General features: G+C 45.3%; 2 protein-coding genes and 1 non-coding gene across 3 annotated transcripts; 2 read left to right on the top strand and 1 right to left on the bottom strand.

Moving 5' to 3' along the window:
- Positions 1-1101: 1101 nt before the first annotated feature.
- Positions 1102-14217, top strand: itih5 (inter-alpha-trypsin inhibitor heavy chain 5). The gene is made up of 14 exons (XM_028954659.1): positions 1102-1311; positions 1383-1427; positions 2186-2349; positions 2481-2591; positions 4222-4472; positions 4601-4770; positions 5422-5538; positions 6132-6303; positions 6446-6752; positions 9278-9906; positions 10028-10081; positions 11777-11893; positions 12004-12381; positions 13096-14217. Exons 1-14 carry the CDS (start codon positions 1177-1179, stop codon positions 13386-13388), a joined length of 2943 nt encoding a protein of 980 aa, XP_028810492.1. The 5' UTR covers positions 1102-1176; the 3' UTR covers positions 13389-14217.
- trnae-uuc (transfer RNA glutamic acid (anticodon UUC)) lies at positions 8433-8504 on the top strand. The gene has a single exon. It is a non-coding gene; the product is annotated as a tRNA-Glu (tRNA).
- Positions 14218-16940: 2723 nt separating the features above from the next.
- On the bottom strand, positions 16941-24425 carry tmem110l (transmembrane protein 110, like). Its single transcript, XM_028954774.1, has 8 exons — positions 24096-24425; positions 22062-22110; positions 21869-21964; positions 21649-21770; positions 19721-19833; positions 18784-18867; positions 18563-18691; positions 16941-17244 (listed from the first exon to the last, which is right to left on the bottom strand). The coding sequence occupies exons 1-8, from the start codon at positions 24277-24279 to the stop codon at positions 17152-17154; spliced, it is 870 nt and encodes a 289-aa protein (XP_028810607.1). The 5' UTR covers positions 24280-24425; the 3' UTR covers positions 16941-17151.
- Between the last annotated feature and the right edge of the window lie 3412 nt (positions 24426-27837).

The raw sequence follows: 27837 nt of genomic DNA, 5'->3' as shown, positions 1-27837 counted from the left end.
AAACTGGCCAAAAATGTCACAATAGAATTCTAAGCCAAATTTGTTAAATGTAGTTGTTTTTATTTATTGCAATTTTCTGTGTGTGTGTGTGTGTGTGTGTGTGTGTGTATATATATATATATGTGTGTGTGTGTGTGTGTGTTATATATACACACAGTTATGCAATGAAAAGCTGTGAAACTAAGAAAATCAAGCTGTGTATTAGCCCTGATCAATATTAAATGTAGACATTACACGTCTTGTGTTATCTCTGACTGCTTTTAAATCGACACACATACACATATGGACTCAAATCAAATAAAAATTTATTCTTGGATAAATTGTTCACTTCATCCTTTTTTTCTGACACAGCTATGGCTCCATTACTAGGTCTGAATGTTAAAAGCCTCCCCTTGAATAAAAGAACAATTAACATTTTAAATAATCAACAACGAATTAGCTTACAAAGTTGCAGAATTTAACAAACATTAGATCGTTTTTACTTTGTTAACTCAAAACTATGAAATGACATACATAATGTCCTTTAGATGGCGTCTAAAGAGTTATTATTTAATTTTCGGCTATTCTTGGTGTTAAATAAATATGACGCTCCTCGGGTGGTAGTAGCCTGGTGGTTAACACACTCGCCTATGAACCAGAAGACCCAGGTTCAAACCCCACTTACTACCATTGTGTCCCACTTAACCCTAAATTGCTCCAGGGGGGGACTGTCCCTGTAACTACTGATTGTAAGTCGCTCTGGATAAGGGCGTCTGGTAAATGCTGTAAATGTAAATGTCCTCAGAAACGTGGAGCGTTCCGGGTTTTTTTTTCTGGGCTGTCGGTGTCGCGGCGGCCACCAGGGGGCGACAAATAGCCAACGTCCCGCATCGGACGGACTTTCCAAACAGCTCAGAATCTCAATAGAATCGCGATGTAAACATGCCTCTCCACATTTCAAACGTGGTCTGGAATAGTTTAGGATATTTTGATCTATATATGATGTATATATACAACTATAGCGGCGACTGCCTGTGCGTCTCAGCAGCGTCTTTGTAACAGTGTGTGTGGGGTATATGGGGTGTGTGTGTGTGTGTGTGTGCGCCTGCAGAGTGGGCGTTCTCCAGCTGGATTATTACAGACTCGTCCACCCCTGTCCCGCCGAACGCGACCTTCCCGCGACAGTCCCCCGACGGCATGGCGCGCAACACGCTGCTCTGCGCGCTGATCGTGTATTTCGGCTCGCACGTGTCCGCGGCGCACGTCGGCGACCCCGACCTCGACCTCGACCCCGACCTCGACGACTTCTTCAGCGACTCGGACCGGGAAATTGTAAGCGACGGCGCACCGTTACACCCACACCGCGTTTTGCTCCGGTGACGAGACGCGTCTCTCTGTTTCAGGTTCCACGCAGGTCGGCGCGCCAGGTGAAGACGTCCCTGGCCAAGGTAACCGAATCCCGAAACCTTTAAACCTCGAGACGCCAGATCCTCCCGTTATAATGTCGGGTTCCCGTTATGATGTGAAGTGTCATTGCTGGGGCGCGGCGACAAGCGCCTTCCAGCAGACCGGTCTGGTGATAAAGGAGGCAACGGTCCAGCAGTGACAGAATACGGGTGGGGAGTCACGACGAGGCCAAATCATTTAAATCATCTTTTTAAGAAGCTTCTGTGGCTCTTTTAGAGTGCGTGTCTCGTTTGCTTTTATGCAGCACACGTTTATGCATCAAATATTCATATGAGCATAATCAGACACACGTGTCCGGTGTGATAACAAATACCCAACACCAAAAATCATAACCAATGATAACCAATTATCACATTATAGTACGTTACAGCATGCATTGTAGACTCAAACCTATGCAATGACATTCATAATGCAGTAAAAAAAAAAAAATAACAGGGTGAATAACAGAGTGGACATTTGCTGCGATGCCAGCTTGTTTCAACCACCTTACGGACATTTTTGCTGCTTTACCTTTATGCATGTTAGTGTACATTTCACAGATGAACATGCATATGATGATAACAGAAGTGTGTCTTGAAAGTAAAGAGACGTGACCTTGCAGACTCATATTGTAAAAAAAAAAAATAAGTAGACTCTCCTTCAACTCCAAAGGGTCGGTGTGCGACACCTGCCATCTAAAAAAAGTGAAACGCTCGTAGAGTGCGGTTAGACCATTTTTTTTAATATTTCATTTCCACAGGAGACGAAGCCCCACATTCAGGAGCTGTCCGTAAAAACCACCATCATCTCCCGCTATGCCTTCACTGCCGTGTCCTGCACCATGTTCAACCGCTACTCTGTGGCCACGGAAGGTGTCTTCCAGTTTCAGGTCCCAGCCACCGCCTATGTGTCCAACTTTACCATGTGAGCATCCAACAGATCTCTGTCGGGAGCTTGAAAATGAACCACTTTACGCTGACACTGGCCACGCCCTGTGCTCTGTAAAGAATTCTTTGGTCTCTTTCTACCATATCTACTTCATGCTGGTGATGCAGGATTGTTGGAGGCCGCGTGTACCCAAGCCAGATCAGGCCGAGAGAGAAGAGGCTGAAACATGTCAAAGAGGACGACTCTAAACTGAAGACCAAGGGCTCCACCGAGAACAGGTGACACAAGGGTCCTTCTGATGAGTAATTATCGACATATTTTTAATACGATTCATCCAGACCCAGGCTTCTCACTCTTATGAACATGAATAAAAACAGTATTGCAAACATTGCAAGTATACAGTGAACCAATATGCAAATATTGCAAACATAACCAAATATTACACTTTTTAACATAAAATATGTGTAACAGGTAGGGTGAAGGTGTGCAAATGAGTAACGTGAAAATAAAAAGTAAAAAAAAATGTGCAAGATTCTGGGGGGATTGAGTCCAGAAGTTGTTGAAAGTGCTGGAGTGTATTAGTGTTCTGTCCTGTGTAGTGTTGTGGTTGCTGAGAGCTCGTATAGCCTGCGGGAAGAAGCTCCTCCTCATTCTCTCTGTGTTGGACTTAAGGGAGTGGAAGCGCTTCCATGATCGCAGCAGAGAGAAGAGTCCATTGTTGGGGTGCCTGAGGTCCTTCACTATCTTCCTGGCCCTGGTCCAGCACCGCTTGCTGTAGATTGATTGACGGTCAGGGAGTTTGGTACAGATGATGCGTTCAGCTGATCGAACCACCCTCTGTAGGGCTCGCCTGTCCTGCATGGTGCTGTTCCTGAACCAGGTTGAGATCCCGTCAGGATGCTCTCTATGGTGCAGGAGTAGAAGTTCCTAAGCAGAAGTAGACTGTTTCTATCATAAGAAAAGTTCTTATCATGATATTCAGAGCAGACTGTTCCCATTATTTAGTGGTTCCCAAAGTCCAAGACAAGCCAAGACCCGCCAACCCTGATTCCTTCCCGCATGCACATACGTTTATTTATACGTATATTTATGGAAATAGCAGTTGTACGTGTCTCTTGTGAACGCATTGCCTGACGACAGCAAATCAAATGAACAAATGAACCACTTTTACCAGTCAGCGAAACACATTTACTAGCAGCTTGAGTACGAAACTGAGTAGATTTACAGCTCTAGTCTATATAGCATACAGGAATAAACAGAGTTTTACATATACTACCTTTTGGGTGTGTCATTGTTTAAATATTTAATGCTATAAATATAATTTTAGTTACTTCCCCCCCCCCCCCCCCCCCGACCTCTAATACCCCCCCTGGTTGGGTTGGGAACAACTGATTTCAATGAAGAACATAAAAAATTGTCAAAAGAATGTTCCCACACCCACGAAGGAATGTTGCCTAAAAAGTCATATCATCTTCTAGATGTTCTGCATTCTGTTATTTGCCCACCGTGGTCGTGAAGGATCATATCAGGCAGGTTTAAAAACGGCTCCCCTGTGGCATCGCTGATGCACAGACGGTGCCGGCGAAGGTACACTGGTACGGTGGGAGGTCCGTCCCATTTGGTCTGCCCACAGTGTGTTGGAGCATCCGTGGACCGGGCCTCTGGAAAAAAGAGGCGGCTTTAGCGCGCATGTGGGCGGGGTTAGAGAACTGACAGCACAACGGAGAGAGAAAGAGAGAACGTTATAGAAAGAAAAGATGGAGGGGAGGGTGTAAAAGAGAATCTGTTTCTCCTCTACAAAATAAAACTATTTAGATGAGTCCCATGACAGATTCCCTGGCAGGAAAATGGCAGTTCCAGACTCATGATGTCATTCTCCCCGTTTCTCTTATTCTGTCTGTCATACAGTGAGAGTGAGATGGAGATGTTCAGGATGGCGGTCGTCGTCCCCGGCAAGAATCGTGCCATTTTCCTGTTGACCTATGAGGAGCTTCTACAGAGGCGATTGGGTCACTATGAACATGTGACCAGCGTGCGGCCAATGCAGTTGGTCAGTCGCCTCCGTGTGGAGACCATAATCGTAGATCACTCGCCCATCACACACCTGGAGGTGCTGCCATTACGGAATGGCAAAACAGCTCCAAGCCCAACGCCAGACGGTAAGCTGCTACAATGTGCGTGTGTGAGAGAATTAGCATGAAATCCAAACTGTCTTCTATAACTATTCTATAACACGTACAACCCCTGCCTCTGCGTTCTGGGGACCCACGTCGCCCCTCACCTGTAGCCAAGGCCACGGTGCCACTGTCCACAGTGATCCAACAGAATCGAACGTTCTGCAAGATCACCTTCAGCCCCAACATTGCACAGCAGGCCCGCATCACGACCAGCGGCAACCTGGGGGATTTCATCATTCGTTACGATGTGGAGAGGGAGATGGGGATCGGGGACATTCAGGTAGACACACGCGCTGCACACTTTTATGCAGCAGAAAGCAGATAAGATTATATATTGTTGTCTTCTCTGGAGCAACACTGATGAGATTTGGAATGATCGGTTCAGAGAAGATAAGAAGGCTGTGCGGTGGTAGTCCTGTCCTTACCACTAAATGTGTATTAAAAATAAAGAGGTTTTGACACTTGTCTTAAAAACAGTTGCTCTCTGACCACATGGCTTTTTATGACCCTTATCCAGAGGACGCCTTACAATCAGTAGTTACAGGGACAGTACCCCTGGAGACACTCAGGGTTAAGTGTATTGCTCAGGGACACAGTGGTAGTAAGTGGGGTTCGAGCCTAGGTCTTCTGGTTAATCACTAGGTTTCTAGCACCCTACCACCCACTGGTTTTGATTGGGTAGATCTTACAGTGCTTATACTTTATCTCATACACATATAGTGCTGTGTTTGAGTTATGTCTGGTGCAGCATGGGAGAGTCTTTTGATAAATCTCTCATCCTGACCCCTCAGGTTCAACCTTCCAGTTCAGGCGACTTTGTAAAGATGAGACCATGTGGTTGGGAATTTACCAATTAGCATGCTGTACAATTACATTTTGCTCTGCTTGTGTGTGTGTGTGTGTGTGTGTGTTGTGTCCCGTGTCTCTGTAGGTGCTGGACGGTCACTTTGTTCACTACTTCGCTCCCAAGGATCTGCCTGTGGTGCCAAAAAATGTGGTGTTTGTGATCGATGCCAGTGCATCCATGCTTGGAACCAAAATTAGACAGGTTTGTGAAAGGATGTTAGTTGGATGACTTTTGGATAATTTGGATAACTATCACAGGGATCCAGTCTGCTGTTAAAAAAAATATGCGTGTGTGTGTGTATGTTTGATCTGTAAAAGAAGGCCGTGGACAGGCTGTTGGCCAAGTGTTCAGTTGTCCCAGTCAGTACTACTCCATCGCACATTCAGCACAGGTTCAGCACACACTTGTTACTAAATGTGACAATGTGACAAATTCATTGGCAGTTTAGTTGAGCATTTTTCCTAAATGGTAAGTTAACACACACACAGAGGGATACTCACGTTTAAGTGTCTTATTCAGGGAGACCATTGTGTCCCTGAGTAAGTGGGTCTTAAACCTGTCACTCTGTGGTCTTCTGGTTCATAGGCGAGCGTGCTACCCACTAGGCTACTACCACCCTACCATGCACCTACACACACACACACCCATACATACTCTCACTCACACAGAGCACATTTTGACCTATTGGATCCCACTCTGACACTTGCTCTCCAATCTTCAAGAAGATTTATTGTTCACTGCAGAAGAGGAACAAGTGACTCAGTGGTGAAAGCTTGTTCCTTTATCTCCGACAGACAAAAGAAGCCCTCTTCACCATCCTGAAGGACCTGAGACCTCACGACCATTTTAACTTTGTGGCATTTTCTAACCGTATCCGCATCTGGCAACCAGGCAAACTGGTGCCCGTCACACCTGACAACATCAGAGATGCCAAGAAGTTCATTTTCTCCATCTCACCAACTGGAGGTACTCACCCCTCCCCTTCCCCAACACATCCAACCTTGCTCAGAAATCTGATGGAATTTATTTACTTACCTGGCATTGGCTACTTGGTGTTCATCATACTCCCTGCAGGATGTTGTCTGCATCATTTCCACATTCCTTTCAGGTACAGACATAAATGGTGCCATTCAGTCGGGATCCACTCTGCTGAGGACTTTCTTGTCCTCTGCGGAGGGGGACAACTCTGTGTCCCTGATCATCTTCCTGACGGACGGAAGGCCCACAGTGGGGGAGATGCAGACCTCCAGCATCCTGGGGAACACGCAGGGGGCAGTGCAGGAACTCTTCTGCATCTTCACCATCGGCCTGGGCAATGACGTGGACTACCGATTACTGGAGCGCATGGCCCTGGAGAACTGTGGCACCATGAGGAGAATCGGAGAGGATGCCGATGCTCGATCCATGCTCAAAGGGTATGTTGGAAGATGCATTATTGCTTTTACCAAATTAGTTGGCACCATAAGGATCACAGGAGTTAAGTATTGTTCTTATTGCATGCATAGTGGCTTGTAAAGAATTGTAAAGTGGATTGATGAGCATCCTCTAATAATGTATCTAGTGTGTTTGGGGTGGGGCAAAACCATAAAAAACATATAAATTATTACATTTACAGCATTTATCAGATACAATCCAAAGCAATTTATAATCATTAATTACAGAAACAGTCCCCCTGGAGACACTCAAGGTTAATTGTCTTGCTCGGGGACACAATGGTAGTAAGTGGGGTTCGAACTACCACCCCTATATATAACCATTCCCTGTCTTATAAAGGGCAACACACTGCTCCCTCTTTTGTATGGTGTCTCTTTTCTTTGTCACGATGATGGATGACTAAGGGAGTGTTCCTCCCCATGTTTGAATGAAAGTTTGAATCAACTCCAATCAACAAAGAATTTTCCAGTTTGAACTGGAGGCATGCTACAATTACACAATTTCGCATTAATTACTCCAGCAAACAGGGATATTTTTTCCTAACATTTTTCTACAAGGGGAAACAATAATAGTGGAGAGCAGTGATATGAGCATATACATGATAATAAAAGTTTTATATTGATCTATATTCACCATGAAAATAGCACAATCACTATACCTCTTCCTCTCGCATTTATTAGCACTGTGTGGAATGAATGTGCCTTTGTTTCTGCCTAACTCCTCTCGATTACACAGTGTGCACTTCTTTCTTCTGCCCTCTGTCTTTTTCTCCACTCATGGGTCTTTCTACCCCGTATACCCTCCTTTATCATCTCTTTCCCACTTTCTTTTGTTTTTACGAGATTATTGGCGTGACCAGATGATATTTTATATTTCGAATTACTCGCACGTCGTAGCCATGAAAGTGTACACTACATATAAAAGTGTGCTTCTGTGGGTCACTCCCCGTAAGAATCTGCACTACATTTCAGAGTTGGCTTGGTAGCCAAGTGAAAGTATTTTTCTGGCCGTTGTTGGCAGGTGGTTCCTACAGCTAGGTTGTCTTTAAGCAGGCCTGTGCCCTGTTGACACAGTCCAGTGTTTTTCTGCTTTCTCTCCGCTCTTGGTTTGGTCTTCCCCCTCTGCCTCCATTTCTTATTTTGTACCTTGCCCCTTTCTGCCCCCACCCACCTGCTTGTCGTGTTCTCTTTAATGGCTCCTTTTTCTTCCTCTCTTTCACACTCTCTCTAATCTCACTCGTTCTCTCTCACCCTGTGTGTGTGTGTGTGTGTGTGTTTAGGTTCTCTGTAATAATCTCTTGTCTCTCATCAGCATGCGCTAAATTCAGAGCTGTTGACAGAGGCATGTTAAACACAGTCAGAATGTTTCTGTGCCCAGCCTTTACTCGACCGGTGACACATGGGTCCTGTCCAGCACCTGCACGTGTCTAATAGAACCCCAACACACGACCGGTTCTGTATGTGCACACCTGAGCCGTGAGAAACCTTCGTCAGGAATCTTTATGTGTATGTGTGTATTTCATCTTGAAATACCAGACATTCCCTCAAGTTTCACAGACTTCAGGGGTGACTAAGTTGGTTGGACTGTTAGAGGGTTGACCTTTAACCTTACAATTTATTGATTGACTGAGGTGCCACTGAGCAAAGCACCTTCCAAAAGGGTCCCTGGTGGTCTAGTGGTTAGGATTCGGCGCTTTCACCGCCGCGGCCCGGGTTCGATTCCCGATCAGGGAAAGTTTGTAAGGTTTGGGGCAGTGGTGGCCTAGCGGTTAAGGAAGCGGCCCCGTAATCAGAAGGTTGCCGGTTCGAATCCCGATCCGCCAAGGTGCCACTGAGGTGCCACTGAACAAAGCAACGTCCCCCCACACTGCTCCCCGGGCACCTGTCATGGCTGCCCACTGCTCACTCAGGGTGATGGGTTATATGCAGAGGACAAATTTCACTGTGTGCACCGTGGGCTGTGCTGCTGTGTATCACATGTGACAATCACTTCACTTTAAAGTTAAAGTCCCCACACACTGCTCCCCGGGCGCCTGTCATGGCTGCCCACTGCTCACTCAGGGTGATGGGTTAAATGCAGAGGACAAATTTCACTGTGTGCACCGTGTGCTGTGCTTCACTTCACTTCATACTTTTTAAGCAACTCAAGCCATTTTGCATGATTTTGCATGCTTTTAGGGGGTTTGATTTAAAAAAAATGTATCTGCCTGATCTGTGCTCCCTGTGCTATATGATCATATTAACATTCTTCTGACTGGAGTGAAAAATGATTAAAAAAAGCGTGCGCGTGAATAGTATTGGAAACCACATTTTTGGCAGAAGAGTATTAATGACAGCAGCCGAACACGTGTTGGGCACATTTGCAGAAAGGGTGCAGTGGTTGCAGGATCGGGCAGATTAAATTCCGGGAGCAGTGATTTGGCCTCATGCTGGGCAGGTTAAGATGTTGTGAGGTTCTGATATTAGAATCCGAGCCAGGTTTCCTCTCACACTCTGTCACCTCACAGGTTCTACGATGAGATTGGAACGCCGCTACTCTCTGACATCCATGTGGAATATTCTGACGGTTCTGTGGATTACGTCACACAGCACGTCTTCACCAACTACTTCAATGGCTCTGAGATTGTCATCGCTGGAAAGCTGACCAATCAGAGCTCAGACTCTCTGCACGTGATGATGACAGCTAGCAACAGTGACCGTACTCTTGTCCTGGAGACGGATGTGCGGCTGCCGGAATGTGAGCAGGAGACGGAGCGGAGGGTGGCGGCTGTGTCCGTGGGGGTCTCAGACACCGGTCCGAGTGCAGACGGCTACGTGGAGCGCTTGTGGGGGTTTCTGAGTGTGAAGGATGGCCTGCGGTCACGTCTGCGCAGCCAGACCAGCAGGGAGAGAGACGGCTTCACACAACAAGTCACCAACATCTCACTCGCCTACAACTTCCTGACTCCTCTCACCAACATGCTGGTGGAAAAGCCACAGGGCCTCCCCGATGGCACTCTGGACAATAACGCCAAATCCACAGCTGCCCCTGTCATGCCGTCGTCCAACGAGCTGCCCGATGAGGCAGCTGGAGTATCGCCCCAGAGTCTGACCAGGAAAAAGGAACAGCCAAGTTCTGAAGTCATCAAAGAAAGAAGTGAGCGGCCTCTCCCACATACGCTCGCTCGCATTCTGGCCGCGTTGTATAAAGCTGAGGTTGCGCAGTTCACATTCATTTGAAGTCCTGACTCTAATGACCCTTTTTACTTTATCTGCAGGTGGCACTGTGAGGAGGCCGTCCAAGAAGTCGGTCACCATCTCCAAAACATCTGGTACTCCTCCACTCTTGGTTTTGTGTGCTTGTACTTTAGGCTATATAGTACAAACACATCTATGCGTGAGCTATGCGTGAGTGTGTGTGTGTGTGTGTGTATGGACATGAAAGCTAAGCTACAGAACTGAGACAGGAGGGTCTGTAATTAAACCAGCCTGTAAATGGTATTTTGCCTCAACACATAGGGTTAAATCATACTGCAGTGCAGTGTGGGAAATCCTGGCGGGGAGAGCTGATTGCAGTGGCATGACGAGAGATGGGGAGACAGAAATGAGACAGACGGAGATGACAGACAGTACTTTTGCTAGATCACAGGGGGCCTCTGTGGGAGTCATGACATGACATGAGAACCCATCTGAACCCATCACATTAGAGTCTCTCTCTGGGACTCAAAGCTCCAGTCTTCATCAGATCTGATATTTGACCCTACATCTATCCCACATCCTGTACCTCTTCTCTGGGAAAACAATAAAGAGCAGAAAAAATAATATCCATGTATATTGAGATTTATAAAGAAGGAAACATATAATACAATGTTTAATAGAGTTGGGACATAATGGGATGTATGTAATGGTGATACATATTCTGTACTCATTACATTTTGAAAGGCAGTGCACAGAATAGAGTCACATCTACAACAGAATACAGAATAAGAGAATAAGAATATTTAACATCTTCTTGTTTGTCTCGTCTTTGTTTTAAACCGTTGGATCCCACAGCCTCTCTTTTGTGGTATGCCAGAAGTCAGTGAAATAGAATTTTATATAAGTCAATCATTTTCTATAACTTTTTATATAATCAACATGCAGTTGTGAGCGCAGGAGAGTGAGCAACAAGTCCTAATCGCTCCCATCTGAGGCTCATTGAGCAGGGGCGATTAGGACCTGTTGAAATACAGAGAAGCGGCCGCTGCGTTGATGTGGACACTTGAGGCCTCACTGTTGTGTGTCGCTTGGTCCTGGTGACCGGCACATGCCTTAGGGTCCGTTTAAGTCCGTTTTTTTTTCCTTTTGTTGACCATTGTGCCGAGTTTAAGTTATTTATTGTTTGAGAATAAACCCTTAACGGACACTATGCCTTTCCTCTGTGCCTCTTTTTCCCCCCGAGACATGACAGCAGTACGGTTCTTAAAATAGCCAATGGGTGAGAGTTTGAGTCAAGTACTGCTGACAAATTTGCTACCCTGAAATATCGCCAAAGGAAACTAAACAATGACACCACACAGCTATTTTACATGCCTTTCAAAAATGTATTTTAATTGTATTCTTAAAGTATTCTTAATAGATTAGCACCTGAGGGGTGGTGGTAGCCTAGTGGATAACACACTCGCCTATGAACCAGGAGACCCAGGTTCAAATCCCACTTACTACCATTGTGTCCCTGAGCAAGACACTTAACCCTGCGTGTCTCCAGCGGGACTGTCCCTGTAAATACTGATTGTAAGTCGCTCTGGATAAGGGCGTCTGTTAAATGCTGCAAATGTAAATGTATATATTAGTGATACATTTATGGTAACAAATTCTATATTCATCGGTCCGTACTGCTTGCCCAACCCTAATGTTTAATCAGGATATTTAATATTGGGCTCATTCAGAAATGTTTTAAACCATTATCTTAATCATTATGGTAAAAATTGCTTCGTGTGTTATTTGTATGCTGAAAGGTGTTCTCTGTGTGCCTTCTGTATGTTTAGCGGATGGGGATCCACACTTTGTGGTCGAGTTTCCACTGAGTAAATTGACCGTGTGCTTCAACATCAACGGGGAGCCTGGAGACGTCCTTCGACTGGTTACTGACCACACACAGTCTGGTCAGCAGTCTGTCACATTTGTCCTAAAAGTATAAGACTGTGGATTTCTGAAATACCCAACATATATATTGGGATATTTATGGTTTTGTGGTCTCTTTGGGTTCTCATAGGAGTGACTGTAAATGGCAAATTGATTGGTGCTCCAGCACCTGCTGGCAGCCGAAAGGACAAGCGTACGTACTTCAGCAGCATCATCATAGTGGTCGACAAACCACGGCGTGCCTACATTGAAGTGACCCCGCGCAAGATCATCCTCGATAGCCGAGATCGCATGGTGCTGCCCAGCGATTCCAGCATCGCTGTGGAATCCGGAGGACTGGCTGTGGCCATTGCAGCGCGCTCCAACATCACGGTGACCATCCAGGGGACAATTGGATTTGTCATCCTGCTGCACCTGTATAAAAACCCTGCCCCGTACCAGACAGACCATCTGGGCTTCTATATTTCCAACAGCAAGGGCCTTAGCGAGGATTCTCATGGTCTACTGGGTGAGAGATTTGCTTTCTTGCACACTCAGTTATGGTATCTGATATGAGTTCAGTGGTTTTCTCTGGAACTGAAGTCTCATCTTTAAGCTTAAGCAAGAATTTTTCTTACTTTAAAGACTTACATGAGTGCCGTCATAGTTTTTTTGTCTCAGCCTCATCACAGCCATCATATTACCCCAGCTGGTGTTAGATTCCTGCCAGATCACCTGCTTCACTCACGCCTATAATATTTGATTACCGGCGCAGGCTGCAGTAACATTAACTTGTGGTTCTGAGACCGGATTTAGGAGATAATGCTTCTTTGGGAGCTGCTATAGCAATGAAAACAGGGTTATGATTGGTACAACACACTAGAAATGCCGTAAGTGCCATACACACAAGTTACAAGGTTCTCTGCAGCCACATCTGTCTATCTGATCAGCCGTGGCCCAGCATGATTTGAAATTGTTCTATTGAAACAGTCTCTACAGCGCTAAGCCTAAAGAAAGTGAAATAAAGACATTAGTGCAGCTCTGTTCTAGGTCAAAATGTCTCCCCAGGCAGAGATTGAATTTCCACTGCTGTAATAAGGATCGAGATTTTTTTATTAGATAATGGATTGTAGTCATTCCCAGAATCCACAGAGATTTAAATGAAACAGAAATTGGCACGGGGCAAACGTCTGCAGGCCTTATCTGTTTTTGTGTTAATTCACCCCTCCGGTTCCTCTTCCAGGTCAGTTCTTGAATGAGAACGTGTCCCTGACCGAGCTTCCTGCAAACGTCACCTCTTCAAAGCCCAAGGGACCACAGAAGGACGTGCAACTCCGCCAGAGTGTGCTTAAGATCAAAGACCGTACTGTTCCCGTGGTTAAGAAATCTAGGCGAATCTACAGCGGCCGTCAGACAGTGGACTGCTGGTTTGCAAGGAACAATGCTGCCAAGCTGATTGAGGGAGAGTACCGGAACTACGTGGTCCCACATATGTTTTACATGGGGGACTGGCCGCATGGCACCAACACAGACTGAGGCTGATCCACCCCATCCAACCTCCTCCATAAAACACCCAGAAAAAAAAAAATCCCATTCTGCCCCAAAGAATACAGCTGTTGTCAAAGTGGTGCCCAATGCACCCAAAACTCAGTTCAGAACCTGTTCCAGGTTCGTCCTTCTCCTCTCTCAGGACAATGTGGCCGAGTTTTTATTATTTGGCCAGCTTTTTTCAGTAGTATAGACGATGTTATGAGTCCTGTTATATTTATCTATGCATACTGTTACAACACAAAGCGTTAAATTGGCAGTTTGGTGAAAAATGAAAAGCACCCCTGCAATTAAAAGCTCAATACATGATTGGTTGGAGGTGTACCTTTTTTCTATTTTAATGATTTTTGTAAAGTTTTAAACAGACAGATGGATCAAATCCATTCCGCATTCTATATACCTAGTGAGGAGGGGTCATAACTGCCCAAAACTAATTCTTTATTGGGTTTTTGTAAAACTTTCTTTCTGAATGTTGTTTAAAGCTTTTAACACATTAACGTTTAACACTGATGCTAGCATTGCTCCAAGCCTGCTGATGTCAGCCCTCAGATGGATTTACAAGATTATTTTTCTACTGAGATTCTAAATGCATCTTTGGCAGATGGATGAATCCGTGGTTATGAAGGTACCTCGTCTTGGTTCCATCGCATCCTATCCTCTAATTTCCAGGAGCTTTTGCTAGCACATGGTGTGTGTGTGTGTGTGTGTGTGTGTGTGTGTGTGTGTGTGCCTTGGCAGAAGGGGGTGAATTGGATTATGACATTTTTGCTTTTGGTGCATTTTGTATTTTAAATATTAAATACTGAACACACACAAAGTTAACAAAGTTACTCATGTATTTTCAAGCAAAGCTGATGGAATAAATGGAAAAATTGTTCAGCTAAACTCATTAAAAGTAAATAAGCTGTATTTGTGCTGTTTGCTGTGTAAGATGATAGATTTCTTACCAGACTGTCTCTGTCTCGTGTGTGTTAAAAGCCAGCACTCGACGTGTAAATTGAACACTGAGACCGCAGGTTCTGAGACGGTTGTTCTCTCAAGTGCTAATTGGACAACTGCCCTGGGTACAGTTTTTAAAATTCAAGCTTAGAGAACATACCTGTACACACCTATACTTTGCTCCTAAACGTGGCGACAGGCAGCAATCACAGCTCATATTGTGCTGGTCATGGGGTCAGTGGCCCCGCCCATTTCACTTGTGCAGACCTGTCTCTCATTACCCCCCCCCCCCCCCCACCAAACCCTGCCATGGTGGGATCATGAACACTGTCGCCAGGGAAACGCATGATTACCCTGTTCTTATCTACGGATGGGATGGGGGGGTGCTGGTTGTGTATATGGGTAATTAGTTGACTAATTATATGGAGCTGATTTGCTGTAGAATCCTAACACAGGCTTCCTTGTCATGAAAGCCCAACCTTTCCAGACTTTCAACCTGCTACATTCATAAGCATTTTTTAAAATCGCATGATCCTAATTAAACAATGGTTGGAAACAGGACTGGGAAGCAATTAGGGAAAGAGGGGTGGTAGTAGCCTAGTGGGTAACACACTCGCCTATGAACCAGAAGACCCAGGTTCAAACCCCACTTACTACCATTGTGTCCCTGAGCAAGACACTTAACCCTAAGTTGCTCCAGGGAGACTGTCCCTGTCACTACTGGATAGTCGCTCTGGATAAGGGCGTCTGATAAATGCTGTAAATGTAAATGCAATTAACTAAAGTTTATCCTAAGAACTCTGGACACTTCTGCTATAACCTGTAAAAAATTGCTCACCTTTCTTCTTTTATTTTTACTGAATCATGGTCTTTACAGTCAGTCAGGCCTATGCCTTCCATCAGGATCAAAAATGAGGAAAAATACAAACAGTGGATGTGAAATGCAATATAAAAAATCTTTATTTGTTTGTGACTCCATATTTTATTAAGAGTACAAAAGAAAGAATAACGGATACACTTGACCCACGGCCTCTTAATAAACATGTCATGTGCTTTTTAACTGTAAATAAGTAAACATAAGACACTAGGCGGATGTCCGCCTTCATAAATACAAAATCTTAAAGCTCGGGGGGGATTTCTCAGTTAGCTGGATTCGTTTTAGATCAAAGTCAAGATTACCCAATTGAAAACCTCTGTAACTGAATTCCTATTTGACAGCAATGAGTTCTGTTAACCACAGTATCTGAGGAATCTTGTTTTATGGAACACCTCCCTGAAAGTCCCTAAAGGTGGAGAGTCATATGTTAACTGAGATTTGGAGCATAAAACTAATAATTGAGGTAATCAATATAGGCACAAAAAATAAGTAAATCATTTTTGGATTAAATGACAGAACCTTATATAAATATAGTATGAACTATGAATGTGGAGTTATATACTTAACAAAAAGTGGAGACCTGGCCTCCACAGTCACCGGACCTGAACCCAATCGAGATGGTTTGGGGTGAGCTGGACTGCAGAGTGAAGGCAAAGGGGCCAACAAGTGCTAAACATCTCTGGGAACTCCTTCAAGACTGTTGGAAAAGTATTTCAGGTGACGACCTCTTGAAGCTCATCGAGAGAATGCCAAGAGTGTGCAAAGCAGTAATCAGAGCAAAGGGCGGCTATTTTGAGGAAAAAAGAATATAAAACATGTTTTCAGCTATTTCACCTTTTTTTGTTAAGTACATAACTCCACATGTGTTCATTCATAGTTTTGATGCCTTCAGTGAGAATCTACCAACGTAAATGGTCATGAAAATAAAGAAAACACATTGAATGAGAAGGTGTCCAAACTTTTGGCCTGTACTGTAGGTAGTTTGAAGTGTTTAGTTCATGTTGCAGTGTAAAATTCAGGAATAAGCAAATACAATAAACTCAGGAAAAATAAATCTATATAAAACAATGGGACAGGCACTAAAGTAGCAACCTGTCTTTATGTTTCCATGACAATGCAGCAATGAGCTGTGGTTGAGTATCCGGCTCTTACATTCCAAATTATTTTGGATTCTTCAGCATGTAACTCAATCCTCATTCTAGAGTAGCCCCAGCACCCCACCCCAACACCCCACCCTTCTGGAGAACCTCCAACATGAATAACTCCCCCTCCCCATCTTCCCCTGCCTCAAAACGCCACACGCACAGTGAACAGGTCACCTGAGCTTAACTGAGGTAGGGCCAGAATTAAAGTGTTCCGGTTTAGGGAGGGGGGAGAAGGAAAATGTGGAAGTTTGACTCAAAAGACAAAGAAAATGTTATACACTGGGGTAGGAAACCAGAATTAATATCCCTAGGTAACTGCATTTTAAATTCATTCCCCTGCTGGCCCAGCCAATGGCAGGCCAAAATGTGACACTTTTTATTCAGGGTTAAACTTGATCAGCGATAAAGCAAACATGAAATTGCTAAACTGGGAATCTAAAGACGCTCAATACCCAGCATTTCCATGCTTTATGTGAATTAATACATTTTTAAATAAAGATATGTTTTTGGTTCTGTAACATAAACTGTATGAATGTATTGCCCTGTGTATGATATTTAAAATAAAAACATTAGACATTCACATCTCAACCCTTTTATGATAGATACCTGCAATGAGATCTAATAGATGCCTGCAATATCTCCCAAAACACACACACACACACACACACACACACACACACACACACACACACACAGCCCATTAATTACCCAACTGTTCAAGCACACGCACACACATTTTGCAAAATAGTATGGAACAGTGCATGGTGTTAACAGCAGAGCACAAGCTGATTTAGACCTCCACACACCCAGGGATGGCACATTTGTTGACTGGATTAAAGTTCTCATCTGCATTCTGGTCCTCTGGACCATCCTGGATCAAAACCTAAAACACAAAATCAGAAAACCGTTTGTTGTGTATTAATTTCAGGTAAAGGCATACATTACAGGAGCACAGTACTAATAAAAAAAAAACAATACTTTAGAGTTAATCTCATTTAATAAATAGAGCATAAATGACAAGTGTACTTTTTTTATGAAGTTTTTTTATGAAAAACAACCATGACATTTTCTGAGATGTACTAGAATCTGAGGTCTGGGGAATATTGCTGCTGCTGCCCAAACAGTTCGAGAAAACAGAGAAAAGTGCAGGGGAGCGAAAGACACGGAAAATTGCCGTTACCCTCTGCAGCGCACACTCGACATACTGTATAAGAGTAGACTCGACGACTCCATCAAAGCCAGTTATGAGGACGGAAGAGTATCCCAATGTAAGTGATATGGAGGACTATGGTCCTCAGCACGCATGTACACATACACACAACATTCCCTCTCTGTCATCAATGCCTGACCACTCTCACCCTCTTCCACTACATCACTTTGGAAACATGTTTCAAATGTCACTTGTATTCAGGGATCAATGGATGATTTGTGAGAGTCTGGCAAAAACCCAGGAACGGAGGAGGAGGGGAAAAAAAAAAGGAGCGAAACAAAGAGAGAGAGACGATACATCCCATCCCATGTTCCACCGCACACAAACACACACTGAAGGGTCCTGAATGCATTCAGCACATCACCCAGCACATTTCTAACATTCTAACAAACAAGAATAATTATAATAATAATGACAATAGTAATTCTAATGATGTAAGGAGTAGAGACTTGAAATGGTTTAGAAAGGTTCAACTGCATAATAATATCCTTAATATCCTTCAATCAAAAGTAACATTGGCATTAAAATAGATATGTCTGGTGCCCCAACTAAGGGCAAGTCAATGGAAGATTTAGTCCAAAGTAAATAAATGCATATTGAAACTTGCCATAATTGCATTTATCCCCTCATCAGCCTGCCAATTCTCCACAGAGTAGAGGTGCAGGAGACAATACAATTAAGCAATTTATTGTAGTACATATTTCCTATGGGCACAGCTCATCTAACCCCGTATTTAGTGGGGGCGGGGATGGGGGAATTGCTCTGACTAATAATTCATTAGGGCCCTGTACCACCAACAAAAACATCAATGTTTCTTCAAAATCAGCACATTGTCAAAATGATTTAGAAATCAATCCCTTCCTTGATTACTCATAAATAAATCATTATAGTTGTATAACGTAAGAGTAATTTTTTCACAATGTGCATCAAAGTAGTGATGTTTCATAACACAGAAATAGTTGAGCAGTCACAGCACACAACTGAATAATACCTGTGATTCTTCACTGGTCACCCACGGCAACCCTGGTTTCACGCTGTCCTCCGGCGCGGCCGCGGCCACGGCCTTCGAGGTCTTGTACTTCCTCATTATAAGACTGTCAACCACCCAGAACATCAAGAACTGTAGAAGATGGCAGAGAACACAAAGAATTGTTGACAGACCTGGGACAGGAGGTAAAGGACGTGAAGAAGTAAAGAGGAGAACACGCTCACATTTACAGCGAAGGGCACAATGAGCATGACCAGGACCAACTCCAGCTGAGGGTTCGGAATGTAGTCCAGGAGAACCTCCTGTAACTGTACAACACAATGTCACATATCAAGTGGGGAAAAAAACAACACAAAAAGATGGTAACAATTTTGTCAGAGGTGCAAGGAAAACACAGGTAAAAACTACACTGGACAGGAACTCTGAGAATTGAAATATAAAAGATAAATGGAGCTGCGTGGAAACATCTAGCCTTACCTTCTGTTTTACTGACCTCTTATCAATAAAAAGACACATACCTGCACTTTTCATTGTGAATGTCAATGTCATTTCTGGTTTTGATCACTGGTATTAGATTATTAAGTAAAAGTGTACAGTCTGAAGACATAGCATCTACCCAACTAGACTTCATCCGTGCACACACATCTACGAGCAAACTCATCTCTACCAAACATACACTCTCTCACAGAGAGAGAGTGATTTTCACGTGAATTAAATAATGCAACATTCACCCGCCCCCAGATGGTCACTCTTTGCTTTCTTTGTTGCATAGCGGACATGTGACCACAGCTCATGTCCTGAAAGACAGCATGGAACTTGGTGATGGTGGTGGAGGAGGAGGGGGGGGGACAGTTTAAATTCTCAGCCTCCTTCTCACCAGACTAACAGCAGGACACCAAACACACACAAAAAAAAAAAACTTTACTCTCTTAGGAAATAAAAATCGCTTGGTATCATTTGACTAAAACAAATAAAGCAGAAGCATTCAAGTCTCACTAAAACCCACACACACATCCCCAGAGGTTTGTCTGATCCCCACAGTAAGTATAAGGATCAAAGTATCTAGATGATCATAACTTATAACCTTAAAATCTGTATAAAAAAATAAAAAAAAAAAAGTACAGGAGTCACAGGAGTGGCAGGAGGATTGTGGGTACTCACATTGGTCCAGCCTGGAATCAGAAGGACCAGAGTGACCACGCTCTTCTCCAAGACCATGATGAGTAGGTAGACCACACATTGACCACACCATGCACTCGCTTTTGGGGGGTCACCTAGAGAGAAAAAAATGAGGTGTAGGAGAGGGAGATGGGAACCTTGAATACAACCTACAACCTGCTATTTAGGCACATATTCAGACTGACTTTTCAAAAGAAATACAAATACAAATACAAATTCCATAAATCATAAAAAAACATGGGGAAAAAATAAAGTCTTCTGGAACTGGATATCCTGCTGTGACCTGTGAGTTGGATTCCCAAAGACACAGTTAACAAAGGAACTCAAAAACAGACTGACTGTTAAAGGAAAGGCAGACAGAAATGAAGACAAAGAGGAGGAAAAGACAAGTGGAAGAGAGGAAAAGGCTCGAGGGGCTTTGGAAATGGCTTCAGGGAGAGAACTGCTGTAAAAGTGATTTCTAAGCCCTGCAGCTGTGTTGCAATTCATGCCCTGGCTCTGGTTAGGGGGAGCAGCCTGAAGATGGTAGAAACCTGTCTGTGTGAAGCTCTGATGCTCTCTAGTGGTCGAGAGCGAGCGGTTCTAAGACGCAGACAAGCACGGCGTCGCCTGCCGATGAAAACAGCATAGCATACAAAAAATAGATTTCAACTTCATATCAGCCGTGTATTAGACCAATGGAGGCAAGAACTCGACCAGATATGCAGGTTCTGATGAAGTGAAAGTGAAGTGATTGTCAGCACCGCACACGGTGCACACAGTGAAATGTGTCCTCTGCATTTAACCTTGGCGAGCAGTGGGCAGCCATGAAACGCGCCCGGGGAGCATGGTTTGGTACCTTTCGCTTGCCGATTCGGGATTTGAACCACTGTGTCCACGGGTGACGCTGATTAGCATGGGCACCCAAACTAGGCTGCCTCATAAGTAAATGTGTTGTGCTGCATGTTCCATGTACCTTTCCATCTAGAGCTACCATAGCTCTTCTCTTGGGTCAGGCTAAACTATCTAGTAACCACAATTCTTCTCTTGTCAAAGTTGCTCAATTGCCCTAATGCTGCTTCCAATACATCAGTGTCAAGGAGGAAATGTTCACTTGCGGCCTAATATATATTACAAGGTATAAAATCAGATTACAGGACACGGTGGCACAGGTAGACCATGGTGTAACCTGAGCTGCCATTCCGTGTTACAGCAGTGCAAAGAAAACAGCGCAAATCACACAGTGCTTCAACATGTCATACAATTACATACCCATAAGCCCATACTCACAAGTGAGAATGAGCCCCGAGTGTTTCCAGGGGGACTGTCCTCGTCACTACTGATAAGGCGCTCTGAATAAGGGCTTCTGATAAATGCCATGAATGTAAATGTATTGTACAGCTAGTTCATCAGTAAAAAAAAGATTTCTAATTCTGTTCACATTTTTCAGTTTTAGTAAGCGCCACATAACATGGACCTTTAGTTGCGATTTCAACCATTCTCATGGTACTAATGGGCATTGAGCAGTTTTACTGCATACCTTTCCTAAAGGCAGCCCATGGAAGGTTGCTGAAGTAAAAAATAAATGGGGGAGTGGCCTAGTGGCAAACAAAGCGGACTCGTAACCAAAGGCTTGCGGGTTAAAATCCTGAACCGCCAAGGTGCCCACTGCTCACTAAGGGTGATTGGTTAAACGCGGAGGGCACATTTCGTTGTGTGCACCGTGCGCTTACAATGACAAAAACACTCATATCAGTTGTAATTTTCACTTTCATTTCGGTTTAGTCACATTGTGTGGTATGGGTCACTACACACTGATCTACTGTCACAGGCCACCACACTCCGGCAAGGAAATTAACATGTAATTAGTAAAAAAATATATATATTTCAGTTCTAGACCAGACTATGAACGAAAGCAAACACCCACTCACCGTACTCTCCAAACGTCAGCAAGGTTAGCTGCTTATACTGAACAACCCTCGACACAACGTGAACACCCATCCAGATGACCAGCATTCCCAATGTGGCATCGAGAAGAAAGTTCATAAGGTACCTGTTTTTAAAAAAAAAAAAAAAAAAAAGGGACAAACTTGAGGTGAGACCCCGCCCATGGGGAAACGCGTGAGAGGAGAAAAGACGTTCTAGACTCACAGCGAGCATGCATCCTCACTTGTCAGCATGGAGAGGAAGACGTTGGCGAAATGGACGAAGAGCGCACCAACAGCCTGCTTAGACGTGTCAAAAAACCTGAAAGAGGGGGGAGCAAAAAAAAAAAAAAAAAAGAAGAATGTAATTTGTCTATTTAAAAAACTGTTACTCCAGCTAATGTGGAAATGGCCTTTACCAAATCTTCCACGACCTCCGCACCTCTGCAGGCTCACGCAATCTCTTCACTGAAAACGACACACACACACACACACACACACACGCCGTTAGTCATTATTCCTGCCGCACTCGGACACGAGGTTCCGAGCCCCCGGGAGAAACCAGACGGAGCACGTAATAGAGGGTCTTTCATTCTCCTTTTAAAGTAAGCGGGGCCGCTTACTTTAAAGAAAAGAGCGAAAATAGTCACGACGCGGTCACGCCGTCTCCGAATTCGGAATCGGAGAATTGCTTAAGCTTGTTTTAAAACAGGCACTGAAACTCCTTCACTGATCCCAGCACAGAAACATGCAGCGCTGTTGTCAACGAAACCAGCAGAGAAACATTTGCACTGGTGAATCTCGACCAAGCTGCGAGTAGAGGTTCGAAATGCAAAAAAAGTGAAACGTTAAAAGTAGGTTGTAAAATCTGCACATTCTGTAAAAAAATCTGATTTCTTTCAGCCAGCCACGCCACCACGACCGCCTTCTGTCTTAACCTGGTCCTGAACGTTACTGGCACGACATGAGGTCCCACCAGAGATGCTTTCACGGCGGAGGAGACGCCATCGTGATCTCGGGGCGCGTTTCCCTTCAGTGCATCAATGGAGCTGCAGGTTGTTAGTGGTGTTAAATGGCGACTGGCTATTTAGAGATGTTCAATAGGACAACCCTGCAGCTCACAACATTTACATTTACAGCATTTATCAGACGCACTTATCCAGAGCGACTTACAATCAGTAGTTACAGGGACAGTCCCCCCCTGGAGACACTTGGGTTAAGTGTCTTGCTCAGGGACACAATGGTAGTAAGTGGGATTTGAACCTGGGTCTTCTGGTTCATAGGCGAGTGTGTTACCCACTAGGCTACTACCACAACGCCGACATGACAAGAGAGAGGGGGCAGGGGTGGCCTAGCGGTTAATCAGAAGGTTGCCGGTTCGAACCCCGATCCACCAAGGTGCCACTGAGCAAGGCACCGTCCCCACACACTGCTCCCCGGGCGCCTGTCATGGCTGCCCACTGCTCACCAAAGGCGATGAATAAAAGCAGAGGACACGTTTCGTTGTATCACCGTGTGCTGCGCTGCAGTGTTTCACAATGACGATCACTTTCACTTTCAGATGCTTCTTCCAGGCTCTTTAGGACCGTCCTACGTATTCCCCTGATTTTAAACCCATTTGGGGATGGATGGAAAGGGACGAGGTCAGTTCCAGACCCTGGATGCCCTTTGTGAAGGAGTCTTCAGAAAGTGAAGCAATGTCCCCATCAGCCTAGTGGGGCAAACACTTGCATCAAACATTGGCTAAATAAATATAAGTGCATCTTTTTTAGTTCTCGAGGGGGAGGGGGAAGTCTGCCGATCAGCTGCTGATCAGCCTGTTTGAGTTCAATTGAGTTTATTTTAATACACGTCCTACTTTCTGTTTGATCTCGTATGCTATTGTTTCTTCTTTTTGCATTTCGAGCCTCTGCTTTCAATCCACCGTCCCGCAATGCGAACACTTCTCATTTCACTCTGGTTTAAGTTCTTGTTCTGGAGCAGAAAGCGCAGGAAACGGCCGCAACAGGAGCCGATATCAAACCATTATTTCCTGCAGCTTGTCAACGTGCAGAAAAGTGCAGAACAAAACCACAGACGGCGCTGGTGCCAAAAGAAACCGGAGAGGGAGGGACCCTGGGCCTGAGCAGAAGTCCAGCCCTGGTGCGACGATTACCAGAACATCTCCTTACACGACTGGGGCACTATTGATCACCAACACACACACACACACACACACACTCAGACTTTGGAGCAGCCAAAGTCTACTGGGGCTCAGTAAACCGTGTCTGGAGAAGATCTACATCATGTGGCAGCAAGTTTACGTTTAAGGAACGCGGACCCCGAGGCATGGCATGGAGTCATGTGACCACGCCGCTCACACAATGCCTGGCGGTGTCACGGCGTGTCCCACTGCGACACCAGCGGGCGACGCGGAATGATAAACGCTTCCACGCGTTGACCGCGCTACGTACACATCAGGGTGCTGAAGGCGACCACAGCCAGCAGCCCCTGGATCAGAACCCCGAAGCCGTCCAGCAGGGTCCCGGTGTCGCAGCCGCGCTGCTTGGCGTCGGTGACGTCGCTCATGTTGGCCGTCCGGAACAGGTCGGTGTTGAAGCTCCTCTTCGCCAAGAAAACGCGGCTGAATCCCGACATCGTGCCGCCGCGGAGCGTCACAGATCGAAGAGGAAGAAGGAGAAGAAGGAGAAGGAGAAGAAGAACGAACTCAGGGAAAGTTGGGGTCGCGGCGGCAGGAGGAAGGCAGCGGCGTCCGTCCCATCCTCGACTTTCCCTAAAACTACACGGAGCGCGGCGGCTCCGTGACGTCACCACCCCCTCTTCCTCCTCCTCCTCTTCCCTTTTCCTCTTCCTCCTCCCCTCGGATCCTTTGTTGCGGACCACACGCTGATTTATTTGCGACGTCAGGTGTCCTGCTCAGGGACACGGTGGTAGTAAGTGGGGTTCGAACCTGTGGCTTTGCGGTCCAGTGGAAGACCCCACTTACTGCCACTGTGTCCCCGAGCAGGACACGTAACCCCGAGCGTCTCCAGGGGGGGACTGTCCCTGTCACTACTGATTGTAAGTTGTTCTGGATAAGCGCGTCTGATAAATGCTGTAAATTTACATTGAACATTTAAGGCATTTTGGCAGACGCCCTTATCCAGAACAACTTACAACGTGCTTCCATGTTACAATCAATAAAGTGATCAATTCTGGTTCACTAGGACCCCCAACTAATACAACCTTTTATTCACTCTGTTGTAGTTCTTATACATACGACAGACAATATGAAGGTTACAATTTGATTAAATATTCTTTAAAGAGGAAGGTCTTGAGCTGTCGTTTGAAGGTGCTCAGTGACTGAGCTGTTCTGACCTCGAGGGGAAGTTCATTCCACCACCGAGGGGCCAAGACAGAGAAGAGTCTAGATGAATGTTTTCCTTTTACCTTTAGTGATGGGGGACCAGGCGAGCAGTACTGGAGGGTCGGAGTATACGAGGTGCAGTGCGAGGTGTAATAAGGGCTGTGAGGTAGGATGGTGCTACTCCATGTTTGGCTTTGTAGGCCAGCATCAGTATTTTGAACCTGATGCATGAAGCTACTGGGAGCCAGTGGAGGGAACGTAGCAGAGGGGCAGTTGTTTGGTTTTTGAACGGAACCATTTGGAGCAAAAAATCCAACTGATAAATTTTCTCTTATAGGCGTCAGAAAGCAGTGGGCGGGGCTTCCAATCTCCACTTCTGTTTTTTGCAGTTTAAGGGGATACTGATTTGTTTACACACACACACACACACACACACACACACACCAAAAGACAGCACAACGCACACATGCACTGAATAGATAAATGGATTTAACTTCATTCGCAGTAACAGTGTGCAAAAAATAAACCATGTGGTATTTGACAGATGTTAATAAGGCCACATAAAACTGGGTTTGACGCCTCCATGTGTCATGACTGAAGAGATTAATCAATTTAAGCTTTTTGGACAGCTTGCAGTAGCATAACAAAATACACACACACGTGTATTATATCTATATATAAACGGTTTGACCCTAATGTCCCCAAGTCCTCAGATATCCCTAAAAAAAAAGTGACGTGATTGTGATACACAGCACAGCACACAGTGACGCAACGAAATGTGTCCTCTGCTTTTAACCGTCACCCTTGGTTAGCAGTGGGCAGCCATGACAGGCGGCACCTTGGCAGATCAGGATCCGGCAACCTTCTGATTACCGGGCCGCTTCCTTAACCACTGGCCCACAGGTGTGTTATATCATAGCCCCTGAAAACCTGCAATTGACACTCAAATAGATCAAATTTGTCCCGCATACGTAGAGGAAAAGACAACATTTTGAAACATATTTTATGTTTCTCTTCCACTTTTCAGCTTTATTAATAAAGAAATTGTTATTTTTTTATTATCTATGATTGCTACATTCATGTAGTTGTAAAAAGCATGACAATATATTAAGTAATCCAAAGTGATCAGAATAAAGTAAAGTGAAGTGATTGTCACATGTGATACACAGCAGCACAGCACACGGTGCACACAGTGAAATTTGTCCTCTGCATATAACCCATCACCCTGAGTGAGCAGTGGGCAGCCATGACAGGCGCCTGGGGAGCAGTGTGTAGGGACGGTGCTTTGCTCAGTGGCACCTTGGCGGATCGGGATTCGAACCAGCAACCTTCTGATTACGGGGCCGCTTCCTTAACCGCTAGGCCCCCACTGCCCCTCAATACGTAACTCATATTGAGTAATTTAACGGAATACGTTACAAACGACATTTTGGGGCATGTATTCTGTAATCTGTAACGGAATCCATTTTAAAAGTAACCTTCCCAACACTGTTAATAGTCACTGGATAACGAGGCAGGACTGGAAGGGGGCGTGGTTTAAAGGAACGACTGACGTCGACGCGAAGCCCCTGGAATTACCCAGCATTCACTGTGACGCGACAACCATCGCGCGTCGCGAAATACGTCGTTGTTGTTGCCAAATGTAAGCTCCAAAACCATCTGTCGTCACCATTCCAGCAAAATTTACGCTAATTGCGTAAATACGCTAATTGTACACGTCGTTTAAATTGCGTGCCCAAGCACACCTCGCCTCGGAAACTTTCTTTTCTTCTTCTACTTCTTCCTCTTCTGTGGTGCTGCGGAATCGTCAGAAGATGACAATCCACGACCACAAATGACGAACACGGTTTAGCTTCTTCTTACTGTTATTATAATTTTTTTTTCCGACGACAATTTTTGTCGTACGAACGATGGGCACTTCTCGCGAGAGAAGCCGCGGCTCTGGAAGAAGTAAACAGCCCAAAATAAACCAGCCCCCTCCCCTTTTTTTTTGTATTGCGGGAAATACTTCGTCAGCGGTGGAGTCCGTTTCTTTATTTAGCAATTTCCAAAGATGCCAAAGTAAAACACGGTACGGCGGCTAATTTAAAGGGCGAGCGACATCATGCAACCAAAAAACAAAATCTCAATAAAGCGCAACCGAGATATGAGAGTTTCTATTTTTTATTCTTTTTTTTTTTTTTTTGGTTGAGGCGAAAAAACAAGCCCAGAGGCGCTTGTCGCGGTCCAGACAGGTAGCTGCAGTACCGCGGAGCGCCGCTAGGCGGCAGCCTCGGCCCAAGGACGCGTCTGACCAGCGTCGGACAGTCGCACGACCGGGCAGCGAATTCGTTTGCGACACGCCTGCTTTTTGCGCTTTTTCTCCCCCCCCCCCCGACAGTGACAGTGCGCTTTATGCAGAGCAACAGCCACGGATCGCAAAGTACGGGCCGGTGTTCGGGCGGCCTCCCCCCGCCATCGGCGTCCGCTCCCGAGCGTATGTGCGCAGCGGCGCGTAATCCCGTTGGACGTTGAACCCGCGGTTCGTGCGGGTCGAACGCCCCAATCGATAACGCCCTTCAAAAAAAAGTCCAGAGCCGCGTCCAAACGCAGACCCGAGCGCTTTAACACAACCACGAGTCGAACGAACGAGTCGAACGAACGAGTGAGTTGGTTGTTTGGGGGAAGTGATGGATTAACCGCGGGGGAGGAGGCGGCGATTCGCCAGAACTTTGCCGGGACCTTCGGCCCGACACTTTAAAGACGATCTTAACTAACGTTCTGTTATTGCGAGACGACGCGTGGGGGGGTGGGGGGCGTTTCCACGATGCTGCGCGTGTGGGGGGCGGGAGTGGCGTCAGCGCTCTATT

Source organism: Denticeps clupeoides, chromosome 15 (assembly GCF_900700375.1).
Source record: "Denticeps clupeoides chromosome 15, fDenClu1.1, whole genome shotgun sequence".
Classification (NCBI taxonomy): Eukaryota; Metazoa; Chordata; class Actinopteri; order Clupeiformes; family Denticipitidae; genus Denticeps; species Denticeps clupeoides.
The sequence above is the reverse complement of the archived record's forward strand: the minus strand, read 5'-3'. Positions and strand labels throughout refer to the sequence as shown.